At 34.8% G+C, this 25,770-nt stretch overlaps 1 protein-coding gene across 9 annotated transcripts in view; it reads left to right on the forward strand.

Moving 5' to 3' along the window:
- KDM6A (lysine demethylase 6A) overlaps positions 1–25,770 on the forward strand; it is a 206,031-nt gene that overhangs the window by 165,834 nt on the left and 14,427 nt on the right. For 8 of the 9 annotated variants that reach the window (XM_059909881.1, XM_059909884.1, XM_059909883.1 and 5 more), the window contains 9 exons: positions 4,070–4,199; positions 5,643–5,748; positions 6,557–6,762; positions 8,803–8,867; positions 8,941–9,015; positions 9,541–9,689; positions 16,648–16,762; positions 19,272–19,459; positions 20,267–20,408. In XM_059909881.1, the coding sequence (XP_059765864.1) occupies positions 4,070–4,199; positions 5,643–5,748; positions 6,557–6,762; positions 8,803–8,867; positions 8,941–9,015; positions 9,541–9,689; positions 16,648–16,762; positions 19,272–19,459; positions 20,267–20,408 (1,176 nt within the window). The remainder of the gene's footprint in view (positions 1–4,069; positions 4,200–5,642; positions 5,749–6,556; positions 6,763–8,802; positions 8,868–8,940; positions 9,016–9,540; positions 9,690–16,647; positions 16,763–19,271; positions 19,460–20,266; positions 20,409–25,770) is intronic. The other variant, XM_059909889.1, reaches the window with a different exon arrangement.

Below are 25,770 nucleotides of genomic sequence, written 5' to 3' on the forward strand. Positions count from 1 at the left end.
TGTTGTTGTTTTCGTAGATTGTAATTTAAAAAGTATAGAAAATAAACAGAAAATATGCACATTGGTTCTGGTTTGTCTACATTGACCCTTTAACATTTAACATACCTTTTAAAATGCATTTTAAAGTTCAAAATAGTTCTCACTTAACCTCTCTATAAATCTCTTCCTGCAGCTACTAGTGCTCATGTGTGTTATTTATTGCAGTCTTAAGTGTGGTTATCCTTTCTACTATTCAGATTATTCTATTGGAAGGTACCGTGGATCCACCATTCAGTGTTTGTCATTGATGATGACTAAGATGAAATTAAATGCTATTCTTTATATAGTTGGTGCTTGGGAGGAACATGGGGGGTAGGAGCAGTGGAGTAAGGAGAAGAATAAATTTTGCATGTAAAAGTTAAAATTAAGTGATATTGGAACTTTAATACTGTAAATACACTATGGTTCTTTTTCTTTGAGGACTATTTGAGTTTGAATGTTTAAAATGCCTTCTGGTCTGTGTTTTATTTTCCATTGCTCTTCATTATTTTCTGTCAGTTGTTTTTAACTATTCAGCTGTTATCTTTAATTATTGTGGCACAGATTAAAGCACAAATTACATCTTTTTCATATTTTATTATTTCCTTTGTATTGCCTATTGGGTCCACATTGCTGGCAGCATTTTCCTCAGTGGCCTACAACGTGATAACTTCTGTAATTAATCTTAACTGCCTTACCAGATTTTTTCATGTCAGTGACTTAAAACCACACTGGATGATCTCCAAGTCAGGCTAAATTCTTCTAAAGCATACAGTGAGATTCCTGAATTTCTAAAATAAAATTCTTTAGAAAATAAGGTTTTTATGTTAGTCCTTTTGTCTAGATGTTACACTATCACTCACTTCAACTCTGGGCCTAAAGAGAATAGGCATGTTTTAATATCCACATCAAATGCTGTACTGAGCTCTCCTTGGATGCAATGCCTTGGCTTGCTGCCAATTTGTACTGCCCTCTACCTGCTCTCCACTCAGCTGCTGGGACCTCTGTCCCATTTCCTAGGTAGTGCTGCTGCCACTCTGCTGGAGCAGGGTCTTCCTCCCTCTTCTATGCTCTATAGTCTTAGGAAAGTTGCTAGAAAATGGGGGAAAATGTAGTGGTCCAAAACTAACATCATGGACCGTATGGGACCTAAGGGATTCTGGAAGAATATTGTCAGAAAGAGTTCCATGGAGGTACAAGTTATAAACAGTATACAGTAGCAGTTACCTTCAGTTTTCATTAATAAAGTCTTATGCTGTGGGTAACTAGGTGTGATGGTGTTTAATATATTAAAGATTATACTCTTTTCCATCTCAGTTTTGAGGTGTATATAAACGTTGACTTCAGAATTTTAAAGTACATTTTTAGAGATTTATTTTCAGCTCTTAACTCTTAAAGACAATTTGTAGTAGCTAGATACATCAAAACACTATAGACCTGTGGGGTTGCTTGGGTTATTTCAGTAAATTTAGGCCTCAGTTTATTAATGAAGAGACAAGAAAAAAATGCTCTGATAAACTGGAAATAAAAATCTCCTGAGGCTTAGAGAAAAGTCAAGGTGGCAAATGGTATATGTCATGTTGTTTGCCATTTCTGTTCTGTTGATGGTGTCCTGAGCTGGGCAGGGGTCCAGAACTTAGAAGGGGAAAGTGACGTAAGTGCAAGAGACTTGATGTTTCTGGTGTAGGAACTTCATAACGAAAGATAATTAAAGTGTAGGTCAGTTTATCTACAGAGCACAGTTTCATTTCTCTACCAAATGATGAGGGTGAATTTGAAATTAAGTTTAAGCCAAAATTTAAAATAATTGGGCAATGACTAATTTCTTCTTACTCTACTTTGCTCAGGGAAAGAGTTTCAAGATGGGAGAAAAGGATTTAAAATGGGATAATGTCTAAATCCTTTCCAGCACCTGCTTCTTTAACTTTAATGCCTTTCTCCACTTTGGATTGTTGTATTAAAGTTTCATTATTTGGCTTGAAGTATTATAAAGTGTTGGGCATTTACATGTTCAGAAGATAAAGTCTGTTCCTGTTATCCACATCTCTGTCTTTGCATTAGCATTTTCAGTGGGAAAAGGTTATAGTCACTATATAGACTGCTACCTACATCAGTTCCTTAAGGGAAATTCCTATTTGTTCCAGACTTGACCTCAGTAGGCAGGGAATCAATGTTTGAAATACAGTAAGAAACTGCTAGATACAGTTTGATTGCATAGTGCATCCTCACTACCCTCTTATTTTCACATATGTGGTTAGTCTTTAAAGTGTTCGTTATTTTTAATCTGACTTTTTGTTGGGTTCATCTTTGTGGTCGATGCTATACATCAGAAGGTGGTTACAATACTTGGGCTTCTTTTTTGTTTAAAAATTGTAATTGCAACATTCAGTGGCTGAGTCAATTTCAGCTCCCTTAGTCATGCCTCACTTTTTTTTTTCTATTTTAAAATAAAGGCAGCTACAGCTTTCTTTGTTTTGTTTACTTTCCCATTTGCTTTTTTTCTTTTAATTGTTACAGAATTGTAGAAATGACAGAAGCAGAATTCTGCTAATCAATCAAACCCTTTTTTCTAGCCTCATTTCTCAATGTCCAGAATGTTGTAGAAGCTTAAATTTTTGTGTCACGTTTAACTAGCATGAGATGCTCCTTTATGGTACAGTTTTAATACTCGGTCCATATCCTTAAAATACTTGGTCCAATTCCTTAAAATATTAATTAGTGCTATACAATACATCCATCTCCTGCTCTGGCAAACATTTTATGTATTTGGAGTCATATTTTGTTTAAATTCTAAAGTTGAAGAGTGGTAGATACATAGTTCAGCATGAAAACTTAATTATTTATGTGGAAATTGTAACTGAATGTTTTATCTTGGCATTGGTTTAATGATAATATTTGAATTGTTTCTTTACTAGTCCCAGCCAAGTATTTTCTACTCCCGTGGAGTTTATAAATTAATACCAATTTTATACCTAAATTTAAGAGGTTAGATGTCATGTCTATCTTTAAATGTACAGGGCACTCCTACTTTGTGGAGAGATATATTGAAAGCTGGTAATGAGTAGAATATTCATTTATTTAACCTTTAACCTTAAATGTTAGTTGAACTTCAAATTCTTATCTGAAATTTTAATACATTAAGAGTATTTGATAGTTTAATGTAATTAGTTTTGAACTTGTAATAATTGGGTGAGGTAGGTTAGTTACTCTGGAATGATTTGAAAGCTCAAAATTATATCTCGCTGATTTTCTGAGTTAGGTAGAAACTTTAGGAAATTGGAAATCGCTTTCTTTTTCTTTCTTACACTAAAAGAATTGCAGTTTGGGGGTAATTCTACCATATTTTAATAATCTATAATTTAACAAACATGATACCTTCATTAAAGAAAAAGAAACACCAAATACTAGTAAGTAATAATTATATAGAGTGTCAGATAATGGATAGCAACTATATGCCTCATTTTAAAAATTGGTATAATTAGCTGTAAAATTTAGTAGGTTGGAGTCTTGCTGAATTTTGCCAAGGAGTTACATGGAAAATTCTTTCCAACATTTGAGAAAAGAAAGGAAAAGGTCTTTTCAGGTTTGAGAATTGTCACTAAGATATTCTGGTTATAGTTACTGAGATGAGACATAGAAAGAGAGATATATTCTATTTTTACTATTACCTAGACCTTTTTTGGTCAAGTTATTGTTTTAACATTTAATGGAAAGAATCTGATGGTGGAAGGTGGTGGAGAGGAAATTGGAGTTTGTGTTTGTTCTTCAGGTAAAGAAAATATATTGGAAAATTACCAGCGAAATAAGGAAATGTCATCAATAATTCGTGTGTTGTAGTATCTTTTCTATTACTTTTCTTCAGTGGGAGATATAGGAATCAAGCTAAGTAATTACTAAAATGAATAATTGTTCTCAGTTTTTTCCTGGTGGATCCAAATCTCATGGATTTGTGCAACTACCCAGTAATTTAGTTAGGACTTAATTCAGGATTTTTTTTCTGTTTTCTAAATAAATGTACAGCTGATTTATTCTCCCTTCTTCTTTTTTTAAGGAATCTAGGTAAAAATGGCTTATCTAACAGTAGCATTTTATTGGATAAATGTCCGCCTCCAAGACCACCATCTTCACCATACCCTCCCTTGCCAAAGGACAAGTTGAATCCACCTACACCTAGTATTTATGTGAGTCTGAATTGACTGACTAGAAGTAAATCAAACCAGTGTTTGCACCTACCTGTCTTTCATAAGATCTTGCTTTAAATCAATATGGATGCCCTTTAGGAAACATTAGAATTATTGGCAGCAGCTTGGATGTTTCGGGGAAAAAAGTGATGTATTCAAAAAGATTTTGTAATAGCATTTAAAACATGCCTTCTCAGCTATTAACTGCGATTACATTATAGTAGTGAGAAATACTTTTTACTGCACCCAATTTTGAGCAGATTTAGGCAAAAACTACCTAAAAGTGTAACTTCTTTTTGAGTAAGCTATGTTTTAAATCTGCATTCTACTAGTTGTAAGGACCTTAACATTCATTCTGTTTTATACATCTACCAAAAAAAAAAAATATTTACCTTCAAAAAAATGTGTTCGAGAACATAAAATGTGATAATAAATATGTCATTAAAAAGCTTAATAGATTATTTAAAACTGGGGATTAGTTTTACTTAATGGACATTTAGACATGTGGTATAGGAAGTTGATAAGAGTTCAATCAAAGCAACTCTTAATTACGTTTCTCCGAAATAGGTCCTCCTACACCATTTCCTTCCATCTTCCCTCTTCCACCCCAAATGAAGAAATTTTAAACTATTGAGTGTTTTTGGAGATTTGACCCTGTTTTCACCCTCTAGGAGCCAACTGTTATCGTATTAATCCTTTAGTATGTAAGGGAAGCACTGGGATACACATGTAATAAAACTTTTATACTGAGGTCTGAGGGGGAGAAAATGCAAAATTATTATTTATCTTTCACGGGTTGTCTTCTTCAGCCTGCTTTCATTTTGGTAATATTTTAAATGCTGATTTTTTTTTCCTCTCTTTTGTGATAAGAGAAAAACCACATAACATAAAATTTATCTTCACCATTTTTAAGTGTACAGTTCCATAGTGTTAAGTATATTCCAATTGTTTCAAAACAGCTCTCCAGAACATTTTCATCTGGCAAATCTGAAATTCTATACACATTAAAAAACAACTCCCTCTTCCCCTGGTCTCCCCAGCCCCTGGTAACCACCACTTTACTTTCTGTTTCTATGAATTTGACTACTTTAGATACCTCATATAAGTGAAATTATACACAATTTTTCTTTTTGTAACTGGTTTATTTTCACTTAAAGTGTCTTCAAGATTCATCCACATGGTAGCATGTGATAGGACTTTCTTCTGTATCTCTCCCACGTATTTTGTTCAAGATATAATGGACAAGAGAAATGTATGTGGTTACTAATTACAATTAGAATCAAAAGACATAGTGATAAAATGCTATAAAACATAAAATAGGAATAACGACAGATAGGATGTATTATTTATTTAAATTGCAGTAAATAATGAATATAAATTTGGCATAATATTTTCTAAAAGGTCCGCTTTATGGAGATCTAACAATACGTTTTAATTTTACAGTTGGAAAATAAACGTGATGCTTTCTTTCCTCCATTACACCAATTTTGTACAAATCCAAACAACCCTGTTACAGTAATACGTGGCCTTGCTGGAGCTCTTAAGTTGGGTAAGCTTTAAATAAGAAAAAGGAAAAGTGTATATATTTCCTTTACTGTCTGTTAACTTCTAAACCACTGGTAGAAACTTTTTTCTATTCTTTTGTAGTTTTTCACATTTTCATTTTAATATGTGTGTGAGAGAGAGAGTACTTATTACTTCTTTAATCCATAACGTGAAGATACGATGATAATGGTTAAATTAACTGGTGGTGTTTTAATTTAGCTTTTATTTTCATCCAATTATATAATTATAATTATGATTTAGGTTGACTAATAGAAGAAATTTTTAAGATAAAATATAGGGAAAATTTGATATTACTAATTAAGTACTGTAGCCCCCTAAGTGGTTCCTGTCACCTGCAGAGATTGAATAAACAAGTGAATCTTTAGCCCCTGGCCCCTTGATTATTCTCCCTCTGTTGATGGCATGACGATTAGGTCCAGGGCTTCAGCGTATGGTTGTGCAAATCTGGCACAAAGCTCAGGGTGTGCAGAGGCCCTGGTTAGTTTTTAGGGGGATTGGATAGAACACCATGAAACATTTTCCTTTTTTTTCTTTTAAAAAAAAAAAAACACTTTAAAAATATTATTCCACTAGCTCTCTATTTTACATTTGGTAGTGTATATATGAGGGTGGGAGGGAGACGCAAGAGGAAGGGGATATGGGGATATATGTATGCATATTGCTGATTCACTTTGTTATACAGCAGAAAGTAACACTGTAAAGCAATTATACTCCAATAAAGACGTTAAAAAAATAAAATATTATTCCAAATATAATTTTTATTTATTAACTACATTTATTTATTTATGAAGACCTGGGACTTTTCTCTACCAAAACTTTGGTAGAAGCTAACAATGAACACATGGTGGAAGTGAGGACACAGTTGTTGCAGCCAGCAGATGAAAACTGGGATCCCACTGGAACGAAGAAAATCTGGCACTGTGAAAGTAATCGATCTCATACTACAATTGCTAAATATGCACAGTACCAGGCCTCCTCTTTCCAGGAATCATTGAGAGTAAGTATTTATTTCCTGAAGATTATTTTATTTTGGAGATCGTTTGTTTTATTATTTTATAGTTTACTTTGAAAGGGCACTTTACTTTTGTAAACATCTCATTTTATGTTATATAAAATAGTTTATTATTATTATTTTTATAACATACTTTATAAGTGCTATCCGGTTTACTCTTACTACTAAGTCTAAGCAAACCTATGGGTTGATAAATATTGTTACTGTCTAGTGAGATGTCTCCCTCATTTCTGGGATATTTCTGTTTAGAGAAGGGTTTCTTAACCTTGGCGTTATTCACATTTTGGGTTGGGTAATTCTTTGTTGTGGGAAACTGTCCTGTGTATTGTAGAATATTTAGTAGCATCCCTGGCCTCTCCCTACTAGATGTCCATAGCACACCCCTTAACCCCTATCCCAGTTATGACAATCAAAAATGTGTCCAGACATGCCAAATGTCCCCTGCAGGGCAAAATTATCCCTGATTGGGAACCACTGATATTAGAGGATAAACTAAATCTTAAGTTTGCTTTATGCTTGCAGAGTCCCTTGTCTTATTCCTTCCCATTAAATCTACCAGGTTAGTATTATCTGATACATAACTCCCCCAGGAAGCATTACCCATCTCGGTTTGAAAGAGAAAACTCCAGGAGAGGCATAAATTATTTCAAAATATACAGAAAATAAAAGAATAAAACTTTGAAAAATAATCAGGATTATTATTAAAAGGCTCATAGGACTTTCAGCAATGAGGCATTATTAAAATCCTTTAGCAATGAAATGAGAACTTTGAATTCTCCTACGAAGTGAACATAAAACATCCATAAAAGTGAGTTTATTAAATGTATTACTCAAACACTTATCTGTACTAAGTTGTTCTGTACATATCCCACAGCTGAAATTTAATATGTGCCTGCAAGTCTTTAATTTGTAGTTCATTAGATTTGCTTATCTCTGTTTAAAATTTTGCCCCGAGTTCACATTTTCAATCAAGGCAACATTTGTACCTGCTAATCGTATATTTGTGTTCCTTTCTTACTACCACTCCCCATATCCTGTAGAGAAATTCATTTAATAAAAACTATCCTGCAACTTTCACGACTTGCAGTGAATTTGTTGTCCATATAAATCTCTCTGGTTCAAACTTTTGAGATACTTCAACTCTGTGGTAGTATTACGGTCAGAAAAGGATAGATAGTAAGCAGGATTCAGAGATCATCAAAGGAGTATTTGGAAGAAGACGATGAGAGACACAGTACTTAAATGGAAAGGGATCCATAATCAAAGAAACAGTGATTTCTTGTGTGCCTTGGAGGTATGGACCATTATGTGCGGAAAATTTGACAAATGTTTAAAAAACATATACATTTATAAGGAGGGAGGCCAAAATGTCACTAAGTATAGTTAACTCAGAAATCGTAAGACAGTATTAAGAGATGCCATGTCTGTGACACAGAAATCATAAATAATAGTAATATTTTCATTGAAGAGCACCTATATTTATCCAACACTTAATTTACTTAATAATGTTGTAAATGTTTATCATTCATTGTGGGGGAAAAAAAAGATTTAACCCAGGAAGAACTTCTTCCATTTGTCTGTAATAAAAAATAGAGAACATCTTACCCTCCCCCCTTCTCTATGTATTCCATACATATATAGCTACATACACACGCACGCACGTCTGTTAGTTTAGGAAATTTATAATCAAGATTGACACTTCTTAGGCCTCTCAACTTTCCTTAAATTTCCTCCCTTGAAAATGGGCCGAGAATGAGAAGCTCTAGTTTTTCCCCTTATAGAAGAATATTAATAAGGAAGAACTCAGGATAACTTTGTGGCCGATGGAGGAGGTTGGATACCATGCCAGTGAGCTTTGACTTTTCTTGGCTTTCTATTTAATGTGGTCTTTGAAGAAATTTTCATGTGAAAGAGGTCTGTAGATAACACCACTGATCTATATGTAAACTTTTCAATTGTATGATGGAAAGGATATCTGGTTGTAGAATACATACTAAGCTGGATTGCTTTTTGCTTAACCTATAGGAAGAAAATGAGAAAAGAAGTCACCATAAAGACCACTCAGATAATGAATCTACGTCTTCAGATAAGTAAGTTGTTTGTAATGTCCACTTAGTATTTCTGTTTAAAAGGCATGTTTCTAATATTATCTCTCTTTTTAAGTTCTGGGAGGAGAAGGAAAGGACCCTTTAAAACCATAAAGTTTGGGACCAACATTGACCTGTCTGATGACAAAAAGTAAGTCTTCATAGTAGTGTTTCTGTGAACTGATGCAAAGAGGTTTCCTATTAGCAAGACTGAGAATTGTCTACAACTTCCTCTTCTGTTTTGTTCCTTGTCATTTTTCTAAGTTGATATACAAGTTTTAGCCAAATTATTTTTGCTAGGTTTTGTGATTATTTTCTTTGACTTAAAACTCTTGTACAAATTTTCCCTCAAGACCCTTCTATATGTAGTTATACAATCATAAAATTATATTTATAATTATATAAAATATATTTATAAAATAGAATTATACAACAATTATAAAAATAGGGAAGTCAGTTTTTTTCTTTTATTTACTTAATTTTTATGCTTCTTTTTGTTAGGAAGTTTTCTTTGCAAAATTTAAAAATTTAAGCATTCCACGGTTTCCTATGCAAAAGTAAAATATTTATAGATTTGATTGTTTTTCTGATTGGAACACAAGGTTTTTGAAGAAATGGTTAACTTCTACAAATATTTATAGCAGGGTTTCAGTCTTGATCTGATATTTTATTGCAGGTGGAAGTTGCAGCTACATGAGCTGACTAAACTTCCTGCTTTTGTGCGTGTCGTATCAGCAGGAAATCTTCTAAGCCACGTTGGTCATACCATACTGGGTATGAACACAGTTCAGCTATACATGAAAGTTCCAGGAAGTAGAACACCAGGTAACTTTTATGAACTAACATATTGACACACAAATTGATCAAAATGCAAAACACGAAAAAGAGAACTGGATTCTTTCCATTTATGATGAATGAAACTGAAAGGCTTATTTCTATTACAAGATTTGACTCTTTAACTGAGCTCAGATTATTAAGATTTTTCCACTTGGTAGTATCTTTTTTGAAATATAATATCCCTGAAACAATAGCAATGTAATCTGGAAACACGGTCATTGGAGCACTCCTGGGAAAATAAGTCCCTGTGACTTAAAGACTATTTTTGACCCCATCTACTGCAGTGTGACAGTTTTTTCTAAACTTACTTTTACCACAATCACAATAAGAAATATATTTTATATTATGACTTAGTGCACATGTATGTATACAAAAAAAGTTTCATAGAACAATACATTTTCTAATCTATTCCATTCTATTTCATTTTAAAAAGGTGTAGGTTGCAATCGTCTTATTGGGTTGCAATGTACAGTTTATAGCGACACTTGATGTGGAGACATTACTAGACTCACCATAGTATCTAGTCCAGACTTTACCACTAACTAGGCTTGTCACTTCAGCAAGTCACATTTCTTCTCTGGGTCTTTTTTTTTTTTTTCTCCATTTGTAAAATGAAGTTACATTGGTTTTAGACTTAAAATTCTGTCCGATACTAATGTATCATCTTTTTTGTGCTCCCTTTAATTGACATGAAATTTCACAGGGTGATGTTCAAAATATTTAACAATTAGGATGGGTGTTGGTAATAACGAGTTCAGTTGTACCAGTGCCTACAGGCAGCATATCACCCTCATGTGCTTGTTTGCTACTTGAAGTAGCCATGGTTTGAAGACCAGATTGCTTCCTTCTTTATTACCTGCTTATTTAATTGTAGCTAAAAAATTGTTTCAGAATAGGCCTGTGCTTGCGTCTGGGTAACGTACGTCAGTGGTTCCCAGTTCTGGCTGCTCATTAGAATCTTCTGGTAAAGTTTTAAAAAATATATGGTTGACTAATATCTGGAGATTGGGATCCAGGCATCCATATTTAAAAAAAAAAAAAAAATAGTTCTCCAGAGGATTCTAATGTACAGCCAGGATTAGGCTGTAGTTTTTGTCCTCAGGCCATTGGAAGCCTAATTTTGTGATATTTTATCCATAATTGGATAAAGTGGAAACAGTTCTGGAATAAATGGCAGAAGACCTATCTACTCCCCGCTTTGTCATTTAGATTCCAATGTAAATGCTAAGCAAGTTATTCGAACTCTCTAGAGTTCATTTTTCTTATGCATGTAGTATTGGACTGGTTCTATTAAGATTCATTTCAACCGAAATTTTCTCTCATCAATTTGAATTATTTTATGCAAATAGTATTATCCCCACATCAAAGAATGCAGTTTTTCATTACAGATCAAGGGGAAAGCAAACTTGATAGATCACTTTGTCACTTGTGTCTAGACTGTTGGGGTTTTTTTGGTTGGTTTATATACAGGGTATTAGTTTTTCAGAAGTGTCCTGTGGAACGTTAAAGAATTCTCTAAAGAATTCCCTTAGGGTAGTGCTGTCCAATAGAAATATAGTGCAAGTCACATATATGACTTAAAATTTTATAGTAACATTAATGTAAAAAGAAATAGGTGAAATTAATTTTAACCCAGATATATCTAAATATTATCATTTTAACGTGTAATCAGTATAAAAATTATTGGGACTTCCCTCCCTTTTTATATTGTCTTTGAAATCCAGTATGTACTTTGCAGTTGCTGCACATCTCAGTTCACATTACCATATTTCAGGTGGTTACTGTATTAGACAACTTGGTATTAGAAGAAATGTTAATTAGTTCCGTTCAGTTTTTAAAAATTATTTTGAGTACTTTTTCATGGGGCAAACACTTCGTTCCTGGAGTTACCTAGATAGGTATGTTACCTGCTTTAATGGACTTTATGATCAGTCTATGTTCTAAACTAGAGATGCTCTCAGGCTCTATCCTGAAAGGTTTTTAGTAAGATGATGGGGTCCCAACATCTCTAATTTTAATTAGAGGTAAATTTTATTTAGAGTCCATGCCATGGACAATTCCAGCCATCTACCTGTGGTAAGAGACAGTTGTAAGTATTAAGAGTACTGTCTTCACATTATACTGTGATACATAGAAGAGTCAGGGTGTGGTGTGCACAGACGGTATGGCAAGAGCAACTACATTTTTCTTTATTGAGGTAAAAGTCACATAACAAAAGTAACCCCTTTGAAGTGTGCAGTTCAGTCACATTTAGTACATTCACTGTGCCGTGTAGCCATCACCTCTGTAGTTCCAAGACATTTTCATCAGCCCAAAAGGAAACCCCATACCCATTAAGTAGTCATCCCATTTCCGCCCTTCCTCTCAGCCCATCGCAACCCCTAGTCTGCTTTCTGGCTGTATAGAGTTACCTGTTCTGGATGTTTCATATGAATGGAATCATACAGTATGTTGCCTTTTGTGTCTGGCTTCTTTCACTTAGCATGTTTTTGAGGTTCATCCATATTGTATCAATGGTTCATTTCTTCTTATGGCCGAATAATATTCCATTGTATGGATATAGAACATTTTTTATCCATTCATCACTTGAGGAGCATTTGGGATGCTTCCACTTTTTAGCTGTTGTGACTACAGTGTTTCTATAAACATTCATGTACAGGATTTTGTTTGAATGCCTGTTTCCACTTCTTTTGGTTATATACCTAGAATTAGAATTGCTGGGTCATATAGCAATTCTGTGTTTAACTTTTTGAGGACTTCCAAACTGCTTTCTACAGCAGCTGCAGCATTTTACATTCCTGACAGCAATGTGCAAAGGTTCCAATTTTTCCACATCCTCACCTGCATTGATTTTTTTTCTTACTATGGTTGACCTAGCGGATATGACATGTTTTTTCATTATGGTTTTGATTTTCATGTGCTTGTTGTCCATTTGTATATCTACTCTGGGGGAAATGACTGTCAAGTTCTTTCTTCATTTTTTAATTGAGTTGTTTGTCCTTTTGTTGTTGAGTTGCAAGAGTTCTTATATATTCTGGATATTAATTCTTTATCAGATACATGATTTGCAGTATTTGCTCCCATTTTGTAGGTTATCATTTCACTCTCTTGATTGTGTCCTTTGATGCACTAAAGTTTTAAATTTTGATGAAGTTCAATCTATTCATTTTTCCTTTGGTTGCTTATGCTTTCGGTGTCATATCTAAGAAACCATTGCCAAATCCAGAGTTGTAAAGATTTGCCTCTATGTTTTCTTCTTAGATTTTTATAGTTCTAGCTCTTATATTTAGATCTTTGATTCATTTTGAGTTAGATTTTTGGGTATGGTATGAGCTAAGGGTCCAACAGTATTCTTTTACATATAGCTATCCTGTTGTCCCAGCACCATTTGTTGGAAAGACTATTTTTTCCTCTGTTAAATGATCTTGACACCCTTGCTGAAAATCAGTTGACCATAGATGTATGGGTTTATTTCTGGAATCTTGATGTTGTTCCACTGATCTATATCTCTGTCTTTATGCCAATACCACACAGGTTTGATTACCCTACCTTTGAGGTAAGTTTCAAAATTGGAGTGTGAGTCTTCACCTTACATAGTTATCTTTACTGTGGTCCTTTATCTCTTCATAGGGCTTTCTGTTACTGTCTTATATTCTTTCATTTCAACCTGAAAAACTCTAGCATTTCTTACAGAGCAGATTGACTAGATTCTCTTTTATTTTTGAAGAATAGTTTTGCCAGATTCTTGGTTAATTTTTTTTTTCCTTTCAGCAATTTAAATGTGTTAAGCCATTGCTTTCTGGCCTCCATGGTTTCTGATATGAAACCAGCTATTTTATTGATGATCCATGTATGTGACAGTCACTTCTCCTTTTCTTCTTTCTAGATTTTCTTTGCCTTTCTATAGCTTGATTATTAATGTGTCTTAGTGTGGATCTTTTTGAGTTTATCTTTCCTAGAGTTCCTTGAGCTTCTTGGATATGTAGATTCATGTCGTTTGTCAAATTTGGGAAGTTTTTGACCATCATTTCTTCAAATATTCTTACTGCCCTTTTCTCTTCTTCTTCTGGGACTCCCACAATCATGTGTTAGCATATTTGATGGTGTCGCACAGGTCTCTTAGGGTCTGTGAATTTTTTTTCATTGTTTGCTTTCTTCTCCCCAGAATGTATAGTTTCATTTGACCTATCTATAAGTTTGCTGATTCTTTCTTTAGCCTGTTCACATCTGCTGTTGAGAAGCCCACTAGTGAATTCATTTCATTTACTGTATTTTCCAGCTTCAACTTTTATTTCCTTCCTTATTATGATTTCTGTCTCTTTACTGATAATCTGTTTGTTGAGACATCATTCTCCTTGTTTCCTTTTGGTTTTTTGTTTTTTTTTTTTCCAACTTATTTTTTTGGCTGCGTTGGGTCTCCATTGCTGTGTGCGGGCTTTCTCTAGTTGTGGTGAGTGGGGGCTACTCTTTGTTGTGGTGTGCGGGCTTCTCATTGCGGTGGCTTCTCTTGCTGCAGAGCACAGGCTCTAGGCACGCGGGCTTCAGTAGTTGTGATGCATGGGCTTAGTTGCTCCGCGGCATGTTGGATCTTCCCGGACCAGAGCTCAATCCCGTGTCCCCTGCATTGGCAGGCGGATTCTTAACCACTGCACCACCAGGGAAGTCCCTCCTTTTGTTCTTTTACATGGTTTTCTTTAGCTCTTTAAGCATATTTTAAGATAGTTGATATAAAGTGTTTGCCTAGTAAGTCCAGTGTCTGTGCCTTTTCAGGAATAGCTTTTGTTAATTTCTTTCTTTTTTTTTTCCTTTTCTTTCGGTGACTGAACAATACTTTCTTGTTTCTTTACATGTCTCGTGATTTTTTGTTGAAAACTGACTTCGAGTATTTGAGTATATTCTCTGTAGGATGTAGTCTCTGAAGTCTTTGTACATTTAGCATAGTGCTCTGCTAGTGTTTTGACATTTTGAATATTACGATGCAGCAGTTACAGAAATCAGATTCTCCTCTCTTTCTAAGATTTGTTGTTGTTGCTTGTTGTGGGCCATAGTCATCTATTCGTTTAGTGACTTTCCACACTTTTTTTTTCTGTTATACATATACGTATATCCACTCTTTTTTAGATTGTTTTCTCATATAGGCCATTACAGAGCATTGAGTAGAGTTATACAGTAGTTACTAGTTATCCTTGTTAGTTATCTATTTTATATATAGTATTCACACTATTTTTGCAAAGACTGTATTCCTTGTCGTGTGTGGGCACTGAAGTCTCCTTTCTATTAATTATCTCAGCAGTGATATGACAGGGATTTCTTTAAATGCCTGGTGGCCAAAAAAGGAAAGAAGAGTGGGGAAAAAGAAAAAAGAATTCTCTAGGTCTTTGCAGATTGCCTCCATTTTTTTTTAAAATTTATTTATTTATTTTACTTTGGCTGCGCCAGGTCTTCATTGCGGCACACGGGATCTTTTAGTTGCAGCATGCGGCTTCATAGTTGTGGCACACGGGCTTCTTAGTTGCGGCATGCGAACTCTTAGTTGCAGCATATGCATGTGGGATCTAGTTCCTGGACCAGGGATTGAACCTGGGGCCCCTGCATTGGGAGTGCAGAGTCTTACCCACTGGACCAGGGAAGTCCCGATTGCCTCCATTTTGAGTCACTTCTTCTACACTTAGCCATGCTGCTTACAACTCTACTTTAGCTTTTACTTCCTTGCTTGCACTGAGCCTAAAGGTCAGCGAGAGGTTAGTTTATGGTCTTCTTAGGTTTTTTTCTGAGCATACCTCTTGCCCTGCGTATGCGTTTGGCTTCTAAATTCTACAGTATACACAGGAACTTTTCAAAGCCTTTATTCCCCTAAAATCTCACTCCCCAGCTTTTCCTTCCAAGCCTTTGGCATGTCTGTTGTTTGCCCCAACTGGTTATTTTGTTTGTTTTGTTTTTGGTTTTGTCCTTGGTGGTATCAGCTTGTTCTTTAGTCTTACAGTGTTTTGGGGGGGCTCCTCCTCCATTGAAATGCTTGCCCTGATAGAGTACTGAGGTAGGTGAAACAAAGAGAAATCCCTTCTGTCAGTCTTTTGGGGAAACTGCAGTGTAGACAAAACAGAGGAACACAGTTCTTTGGGAACAAGATTACTCTGCTCCCTCCAGAACCAGGGACACTCACACTAGCCATACAAACTACTCTTTTAAGTCCCACTGCCACACAGAGATAAGGTAGGTTACATAAAGAACTCCTACTGTGTTTAAGTCACCTTTTCTTTTTGTCAGTTGCTTGGTTACTGTAAACCTTTGACTTATTGTCCAGATTTCTGGTAAGGTTGCTTCTGACAGTTTTCACTAGATTTTTTTTTTTTTTTGGTGTTTCTGGCAAGTTCCCCCAGAGTTCCCTGCTCTGCCATCTTTGTTGATACCACTCCTGCAGCTACATTTTGAAAATTAGACTTCCTGCCTCTTCACTGATGTCCTAATACTACTTGTGAGAAATGGGGATTAGTTCACAAGGAAGAAGTGGTAACAATATCAATAATAGCTAATATTTATTACATAGCATGTATTAGGCACTATTAGAAGCAGTCCTTACTTCATTGATCCTCAGAACAACCCATTGACTTACCAGAATCATTATCATCAAATCTTACAGGAAACTGAGTCAGAGGTTTAGACACTTGCCCAGGTTCACATAATGACTAAGCGAAGGAGCCTGGCTTCAAAACCTAAGCTTTTAACGATGATTTAGGTTGTCTTCCACAGAAGCTCCTACTGAATAAGTTAGGAGTTGACCAAACTCAGCTCTAAAACTAGACTTGACACAAAAATGCTATACAGATAAACAGTTGAATAGCACTGGAGCATTCTCTGTTGAACATTTCCAAGGTTTCATTTCTAAAGACACATTTTTCTATAGAATTTATTGTCTGCTGATTACTTTTTTCTTTTCACATTTCAGGTCATCAAGAAAATAACAATTTCTGTTCAGTTAACATAAATATTGGTCCAGGTGACTGTGAATGGTTTGTTGTTCCTGAAGGTTACTGGGGTGTTCTGAATGACTTCTGTGAAAAGTAGGTTTCCAAACTGAATTTTCTTTAAACATAATTATTCAAAAATAGTAATTGTAAAGGGCAGCTTACTAAGCTGGATATCCTAACGCATGTAACCAGTTTTCACTTACCATTCAGCAGAAAATTCATTTAAAATGATTTGATTACAAACCTATTATTTTGTGTTATTGGGAATACTTTAAGAAAGATGCCTTGAAACCACTTCATGTAGTAGTAATAGTCTTGAATTTAGGGGGTAGAAATTTGAGTTGTTTACTGGGTTCATTAAACAATTGATGTGTAAATACTTGTTCATGTGAAAGATCTGTATTAAAAGAAAAATTATTCTACTATAAATGGTTTTAGAAGTGGAAGGAATTCTATAATTGAGTACCCTTATAGGTGGTTAATAACACAAGCTTGAATGTATTACTCTTTGCTATATCGTCATGATATAAATTCTTTTTAAAACTACATTGACAACTTTTCCTATAAAGGAATTTTATAAAATTTAAACAGCAGCTTCAGATTTTGTTTCCTAGAATTCAAAGAACTCACATAGTGGAAATGTTCCTTTCCTTAAGATCCTAGAAACTGTTCATTTAATTATCTTGTATTAAAGGGTACCTTGGAATTGTTTTCATTGATTTAAATTTAATTATTTGTCTTACTGTGTTTTAAAAAAATACTCCATTACTTAAGAACCTGATATTTTTTCCATTAAAAATTGGAAAATTATTATGGTTAAACACATAAATTATACATACATTTGGTGTCATTCCCCCCAGCCCAGTAAGATAAAGAGAGAAAAAAACACCAAAAACATTTACATATGAGAGACTTTGAAAACTAATTATACACATATTCCACATACTAATTTATAATATTTAAATTTTGGGTTAAAAGATCGTTGCCATAAATATCTTGATTTAGTATGAAGTGTAAATATAGTTGCAAAAACAACCATAATAATCCAAAATTTCTTTATATACAAGCAAAAGATAATCACCTTTTATTGTCTTTACTATCTAATGTATAGGTTTCCTTTAATGTAAGAAAGCTCAAGATGTGGAATTTTAAAGTTTCAAATGCTGTGATGAAATAACCTGATCTACTTTAATCTATACTGGACCAGCAATCTAGTGGTAGCAGAGAAAGAACTGTGTCATGTAGGAAATCTCTGTTGTGCTGCAGGAATATTTTTATTTCTTAAACTTTGAGATAGTAGTACATTATTGCAGCTATAGTACAGTGATCCTTGTTCATTATTTCTGAGTAGGGATTGACTATTGTTAGGATTTAGTTTTCTTTCCTATCTGAATGTAGAGGTAACCTGAGAATAAAGAATAATTAGAATAGGCAGATAATGTCTAAAAAGCTTGAACATGTGGATAATTTAAAAGTCTGAAGGGTTAGGTAAATTTAAAACTAAGTTGCAGAAATAGCACTTGCTACCTCTGCATTTCAGTGTAATTTTGTTTCACATAAGGATACTTCCTTTGATATTAACTGATTTGACCATGTCTGTATAGTTTGTTTTACGACTTTAGATAATATCTGTCATGAAATAACCATTCACTTGACTATATGGTAAAGAGGATGCTTGATTTTTTTCTTTTTTGTAAGTTTGATTTTTTGTTTTTTTAACTTAGCTATTGATTATTAGGTGGTCTTACTTGATTGCTTGCTTGCTTTTGGTTAGAAAGTTTTTTCTAATTTTATAACAACACATGGGTTAAGCAGGACTAGGATTTGTGTTTACAACCATATTTGGCTTTATAGGCAAGTTTTTCTGCACTGTATGTAGTGTAAAAAATACTTCGTATCATATCATGATGAAGTAGAATAAGAAGCCAGATTTTAAAGGAAAAGCTTAGTAATATGATCTTTAGAATGTTTCCAAAGTATCGGTGGTGGTGGTAGTGGTGATGATTGTTATTTGTGCATGTATGTTCATTTTTGATAAAGTTTTTTTTTCAACTGCATAGTTTTAGTTAGCTAGTCATCAAAACTGTACAGAGACTGACGTGCTGCTCCCTTTCCTGCTTAAGATTCAAAACAGTAGTAGAGAACATTTCTGTTTTCTATTCTGCTTTTCCTCAGACATTGAACTTATATATCTGCCATGGCGTTCCTGTTTATGGATTTAGATGACTTGATGCCAACTCCACCTTCCAATTTACCTGTTAGAGATTTCTAGATGTGCCAAGGAAAAGGGTTTGATCAAAATAGCCTGTAGTGAAATGAAATTAAAGGTTAATATATATAAGTGTTACTTAAAAATAGCTTTTGATTTCATTTGGATCTTTGAAAAATCAGTGGAAGGTAGTAATACTGATCTTTGGATAAGTCATCTACTACCTAACTGTAACTTCACTCACTTTACATACTGCAGTTTCTTATTGCATAAGCAGTAAGTTTCAAGTGCAATGAATGAGCATATTTTTAAAAACTTTTGATAATGTCTTTCAGTCTTATAATGAACTTACTAAAGTACTTGATCCATTTGCAATATTTTTTCTTATTCCAGAAATAATTTGAATTTCCTAATGGGTTCTTGGTGGCCCAACCTTGAAGATCTTTATGAAGCAAATGTTCCAGTGTATAGGTTTATTCAGCGACCTGGAGATTTGGTCTGGATAAATGCAGGCACTGTGCATTGGGTTCAGGCTATTGGCTGGTGCAACAACATTGCTTGGAATGTTGGTCCACTTACAGGTATTTTAAAGAATATGCTTTAAAAAAAAAAAAAAAAAACTAACAACTTTAATTTATAAGGGATTCTATCTGATGGGTTTATTCTTTTTTTTCTTGGAATATAACTCACTAAAAATTGGAGGAAGAATGCCTCCTTGAGTAAAATTTTAATTTGTAGTACAAGATACTAAGTTAACAAATAGAAATCCAAGACTGTAGATCTCAGCAAATAACAAATTTATGTCTTTATATACAAGAGGTACTTTTAATAATTTTTAGAGTGCTTGGTTTTTAAAGGAAACCCTTTATGGGAGAAAGCAAAGTACAAAATTTCATTCTTTGAAATTTTTCTTTTATCTGGTATGTCATATGAATAGCCCTGTTATGTCAAAATCTGTTTGATTTATGCCTGCCTTCAGGCAGTAGATATTTAAGATTAAGAATATGGCCTCTGGAGCCAGAAAGACCTGGATTAGGACCAGGACCTGGCTTTTGCAACTTTGGGCAAGTTATATAACCTCTCTGGGCCTCAATTTCTTCATCTGTATAATGGAAATGATAAAATTAATAAGGTAATGGTAAAGATTAAATGGTATAGTGTATCGAAATACCTCAGAACAAATGCGTGGCACAAAGTTATAGTAAGCACTCTTTACATGATTGCTACTATTATTATTACCACAATTATCAAAAAAACATTAAAAATACTTTTGTAATGTTTTGAGATTTTCAGAATTGGTGTTGATGATATCACCTGAGAAGGTGATAATGGTTATCTTCATATCTTTGGTACTTTGGGTTGCTTTATAACTGTTTTTTTTTTCCTAGCCTGCCAGTATAAATTGGCAGTGGAACGGTACGAATGGAACAAATTGCAAAGTGTGAAGTCAATAGTACCCATGGTTCATCTTTCCTGGAATATGGCACGAAATATCAAGGTCTCAGATCCAAAGCTTTTTGAAATGATTAAGTAAGTGCTTTCTAAAACTGCTGTAGTCCCTCTCTTTTTGGGGAGTGTTAACTATTCAGTACTTTTTCCCCCCATAGACTTATGTTGACATCAAAACAAAATGGTCCAGATGTCTAGCAAAATGTAATATAAGAGAATCCACATGTTAAAAGTATTTTTCCCTTCCCCATAGTCAGTACACTATGGTACAAAGAGGAACAAAGGCACAAATAATTCTAAACCAGCAGATTCACAAACAAACCTGTGCTGAACCACTCAATTCCTAGGAGAACTTTAGTTTTAATATTGAAAGACTGCACTTAGTATCAGGGCGAGGGAATGGCATCACAAAAGTATTTTCTGGTACAGAGAAATTAGCATTTAATATAGGGATTTGACTTAAACGTTAATTTTAAAATTTTTAATTAAATCATCCATCTTATAATTGTCCCTTTTCTTACCTGCTTTAAACACTTAATTCAAGTTATTTGAATACATATACCCCAGTAAGTAACCTTCTCATTTATTGTCACAGTTTCTATCCTAGCTATTTTATAAATCTATTTAGAAGTAATATTTTCAAACAGTGCTATATAGCAGTGTTTCCCTAAACTGTGTTTTCTACCACTATTATGTCTAACCCCAAAAGGTGGGGAATTCTGGTCAAAGAAATATGGGAAACGATGGATTATATAAAGTTCAACAAGTCCTTTATTTTCTAATTTTTTGTAAAATGTTTTAGAGACTATAAAGTTGGTATTATTTTTTGTGTGGGGGAGAAGGATTATAATGTATTTCCCAAACATATTTGTTTGACCAGTATCTTTGAAGAATTGATATCAAAAACTCATTCTGAAATACACTGCTTTATACTCACTGATAAAATAAGTTTGTCTTCATCTTAGTTAAAATAGTACTTAAGTATTTTTCCTACAGCTATATTAATTTGGTCAGCATGTGTTGTTTTCAAACTACTGTTTTTTGAAAGGAATCCTAGCTTATTAAAGTGATTTCAAACCTAAATCTAAAATTTTATTCAAACAAAAACTGTGGGGTCAAGGTAACATGCCTGTGGATTATCTTATTCCTTTTATCATTTGCACTAGTTTTTCTAGTCCTGGGCAGAAGTGGTAGGGGGAGACAAAAGGTAACAAAAAGCAAATCATAGCAAGTAATGTACAAATCCTTTAAAAAGTTGGATCTTAGGTACCATACTCTATAAATGTAATTGGTAATGGGGTTATCCTGTTATATCTCAGATTGGTCTTTTGCTCTGAATATTAAGTTCAGGGTTACTTTTGGGAGAAAAAATTACATAAAGTCACTGAAGATATTTAGTAAGCTGGAAATAGGCATAAACTAGAGGCTGATTCAGATCACCTGACGGTAAAGGGATGGTGCAGTATAGAAACAATTTATATATAACAGCTACGAAGACTGAAAGTGACTGATTACATTTTTGGATAGGTTAGGATTTTATAATTGGAAAGGATTTTAGAGGTCATTTAGTTAGGACTTCTGCTTAATGCAGTAATCCCTTCTATAACATCTATAATTTGTGGGCATCCAGCAACTTCTTGAACATTCTCATTACCTCACTATAATTCTTGGAAGTTCTTTACAAATTGGCCTGTAATCTACCTGTCATTTGGTCCCAATTCCCTAAATATATTTGGGATTTAGATCAGATCCCATTCAACAAGTGTTTGAGAACCAGCTCTATACCAAACACTGTTCTAGGCTCTAAGGATAGACATAGCAGTGTGTAAGTTAAAATCCCAGACCTCAGAGGACTTAAATTCTAGTGGAGCAAGGCAGACCTCCAGACAGTTGAATAAATTACTGATAAATAATATGACTAAGACAAAATAGATAATATTTAGGGGGTGAGGGTGAGAGTGCTGCTTTTTCTAAAATGGTCAGGGAAGGTGTCTGGGAAGATGAGTTTTGTGTTTAGACCTGAATAATGAGATGGAGTCAACCAGGCAGAGATCTAGGGGTACACCATTTCAGGCCCAGGGAGCAAGTGAAGACTGAATTGGGAATAACTTTGGCATGTTTATAGGGCAAAAAGACCAGTATGACTATGGCAGAATGAGAGAGAGGGGTAACAATAAGCTCAGTGAACTGACCAGGAACCAGATTGTGCATGGACTTTTAGAACATGGTAAGTTTATAAATCAATTCAGGGTGTTACAGGTTACCATTAGAGGATTTTAAGCAGGAGAGGGATGGGTTCTGATTTAAACTTTAAGAAAATGAATCTGGTTGCTTTGTAGAGAATGGATTCCAAGGGGCAAGTTTAGAAGTGTATGTAGGGGGTCAGTTAGGAGGCAGTTGCAACAGGATAGACCATCCTGGACAGACATTAACCCAAGGGGGTAGAAAGAGGGATTAAAGTAGGGGCTGTGGTAGAGCTAAAAGCTCACGGCACTTGCTCACAGATTGGATATTGGGGGAAGAGGGAAAAAGGAATCAGAGAAAAGATTATTGTCATACTCTCTTCTTCCTATCTGGTCTTCGGTATTTAAACATCTGACCTCTATCATCTTTTCGTCCCGCTCACCCCCATCATCCTTGTCGTCCTTCTAGACTCCTTCCAGTTTATCATTGTCCCTCTTAAAATTTGAAATGTTGAGCATTGACACCTGCATTATCTTTATCTTAAGGTTGCCTTGTGTTAAAATTGGATACACATAATTTGAATATTTTTTTACTTAAAATCACTGGTGATACTGTTGTTCCTCATACCTTCCTTACATTTATTTAGCCTAAGTAAATGCACTTATGTACTTACCTTATTCCATTTTTACTCTGTGCTACAAAGTGTCCAATCATTTGAATCTTGATTGCATTCTTCATTATATTAAGAATTCTGTTCCCAGCTTGAGTTGTCACGAGATATGATTAGCAAGCTGTTTGTCATCATGCAGATTGAAAATGTTAACCATAAATCCAGACCCCTAGGCCTTACTCTATAAACTTCCTTTTTAAAATACAGTCATTCATCTATTGCTGAAAGTATACTTTTCACCAGCCAACATTGCTCCCTTTCTTTTGTTTATACTTTCTTTCATTTAATGAATATTTGCTGACTGTATACAAGGCTCTGGGTTAGGCACTGAGAGGGTATGTATATGTGTATATGGCATAGTTCCTGTCTTGAAGTAAAAGTTAGTGCATACAAATAAATAGATTGAAAGAAATGCAACAGACCCACTCAATTCTTTCCAGCCCCACGGAGTCAGAGAAGTCTGTGTATTTTGGGGAGCAGATATTTTGTGTGAAGGGTAAAGATGTGGAGGCAGGGAGAGGAGAGAGGTATAGCACCTAAAGCCAACTTACGACCAAACTCTTGCACCATCAGAAAGATTCCCAAGTTCATCCATAACACAATAGTATATATACATACCATGTCTCCTTCAGTCCAACACAGTCATGTTTTCCTTCAGTGAGGGAATAAATCCCTTTTCTTCAGTAGAGCTCCAGACAAAATATTCAGCTTACGTTGGGAGACCCTGTTGCACTAACTACTAAAATCATACTCAGCATGGTAAGCTGCTTACATTGTGAGCAGCTCAGGGGAAGTCCGGCTGCCTAGAGGAAAGGTAAATGCGTACTCGCTTCAGATTATCTTCTCTTCCACCTGCTCTCGTTTTCTCCCTAATACCTCCTCCTTTGCCCTCCCTTCTGACTTCCTTCCCTACTGTGTATTTGCACGAACTTAAATGTATTATATGATGCAACTCTGCTGTATATATGTTGACAACAGTTGGTGGTATATTCTGGCTTGAGTGTGCTCACACACAATGTGTGTGATGAGTAGTAGAAAAAGATATAGTTGTAAAAGTTCTTAGTGGCAGATCATGTGTTGTGTGCCCAACTTAAGTTTATTCTGTTGGAGAGCTTTTGGTAGGTTTTTAACTAATACGATCTAATTTGAGTTTCATAAAGATGTTTCTAGCAGTTAAATAGATAGAATTAACTTCTGGATGATAAGATAAAGAAGTGAATCAAAGATACCCTGGGTTTTCAAGTCTGAGTTCTAGATGGTTTAGTAATAATGTTAGTTAATAAACTGAGCTTGGTCCTTAGCCAGGCACTGAGCAAAGTGCTTCCCAGACTGTATCTCAGGTATGCCTCTCAGCATCCCATGGTCACCCATTTGGTTAGAGCGAGATTTAAGCCCATATCTGTCTTATGTAAAAGCCACTTGGATATATCTGTGGCATGGGGCTTCATTTTGAAACAGTGGCAGGTTTGAGGAGCCAGTAAAATAGTTGTATAGAGCCGTTTATTAGAAGCTGTAGTAAATGCAGGATTCCAGAGAGCAAAGTCAGAGCTGACTGACTAGGGGATCTTCTACCTAGTGGCTCGTGATTGCCTTGAGAGGAAGAGGAGGGGGGAGTTGGGGACAGAACTTGGGGGAATACTTCTATTTAAGAAAAGCAAATAGGTGAACTAGATAAAGGTCAGAAGACAACACAGAATATATTGTTACAGAAATAGAGAGGGAGTCTTTTTCCGCAAGCTTAGTTTCGCTTTAAAACTGTTACATCCACATCATTGCTTTGCTCCTCAAGTCTAGTATTCTGCCAACAAGGGAAGTGGTATTAGTTTGTTCTGGCTTGTGAGCTATACCAATTCTTAAGAAATGGTTCTCCATTGCAGTTCCTTCCCTCTGCTTTGAGTCATTTTCTTCATCTCCTTCCTGTTCACTCTACCATCCACAACAATTTGACTTTCTATATGCTCCTGTCACTTCTCTTGCTGAGGTCACCAGTGACAACCAACTATTCTAAATGTACAAAGGCACAGATGTACTTTCTTTAAAATCCCCATGTGTACCTCCAGTCTGACCCCCACTTACCTTGTCAGCCATTTCTCCATTTCTTTTAGATGTGTGCTTGAATTTTCTATTTTTATCACTTTATTTGGTATTTTAAACCGTCTTTAATATGAACTGCAATTTTTACACACCATCCCTTTTCTTCTTTGAATTATCTTTCAGTAAAGCATTAATTCAGTATACATTGAGCGTATGAATTGTAGGCTATTTAAAAAAAATAATAATCATCACCTAGGCATAACAAGTGAATGGAGAAGATTTGCAAAGATGGTCTTCTTCCTTAACTTTCTCCCTGGATTATTGCTTTTTTTTAGTTCTTAAAATACTGTGAATTTACAATGTGTGACTTTTAGGTTTTCATGGTTAAATGCTTAGTCTGCCCAACCATAAAGAATCTAAGGAAAATTTACTTTGTGCCTTCTTATCCAGTCATTCACTCGGCTCTACCCAGTTCTTTTCATTCTTTTATTTGTTTAATCTACATTATGAACTGAGTTGGAACTCAGGTACAGTGCTAGGTGACAGAAGGATCTG

Source organism: Balaenoptera ricei, chromosome X, assembly GCF_028023285.1.
Source record: "Balaenoptera ricei isolate mBalRic1 chromosome X, mBalRic1.hap2, whole genome shotgun sequence".
Lineage (NCBI taxonomy): Eukaryota > Metazoa > Chordata > Mammalia > Artiodactyla > Balaenopteridae > Balaenoptera > Balaenoptera ricei.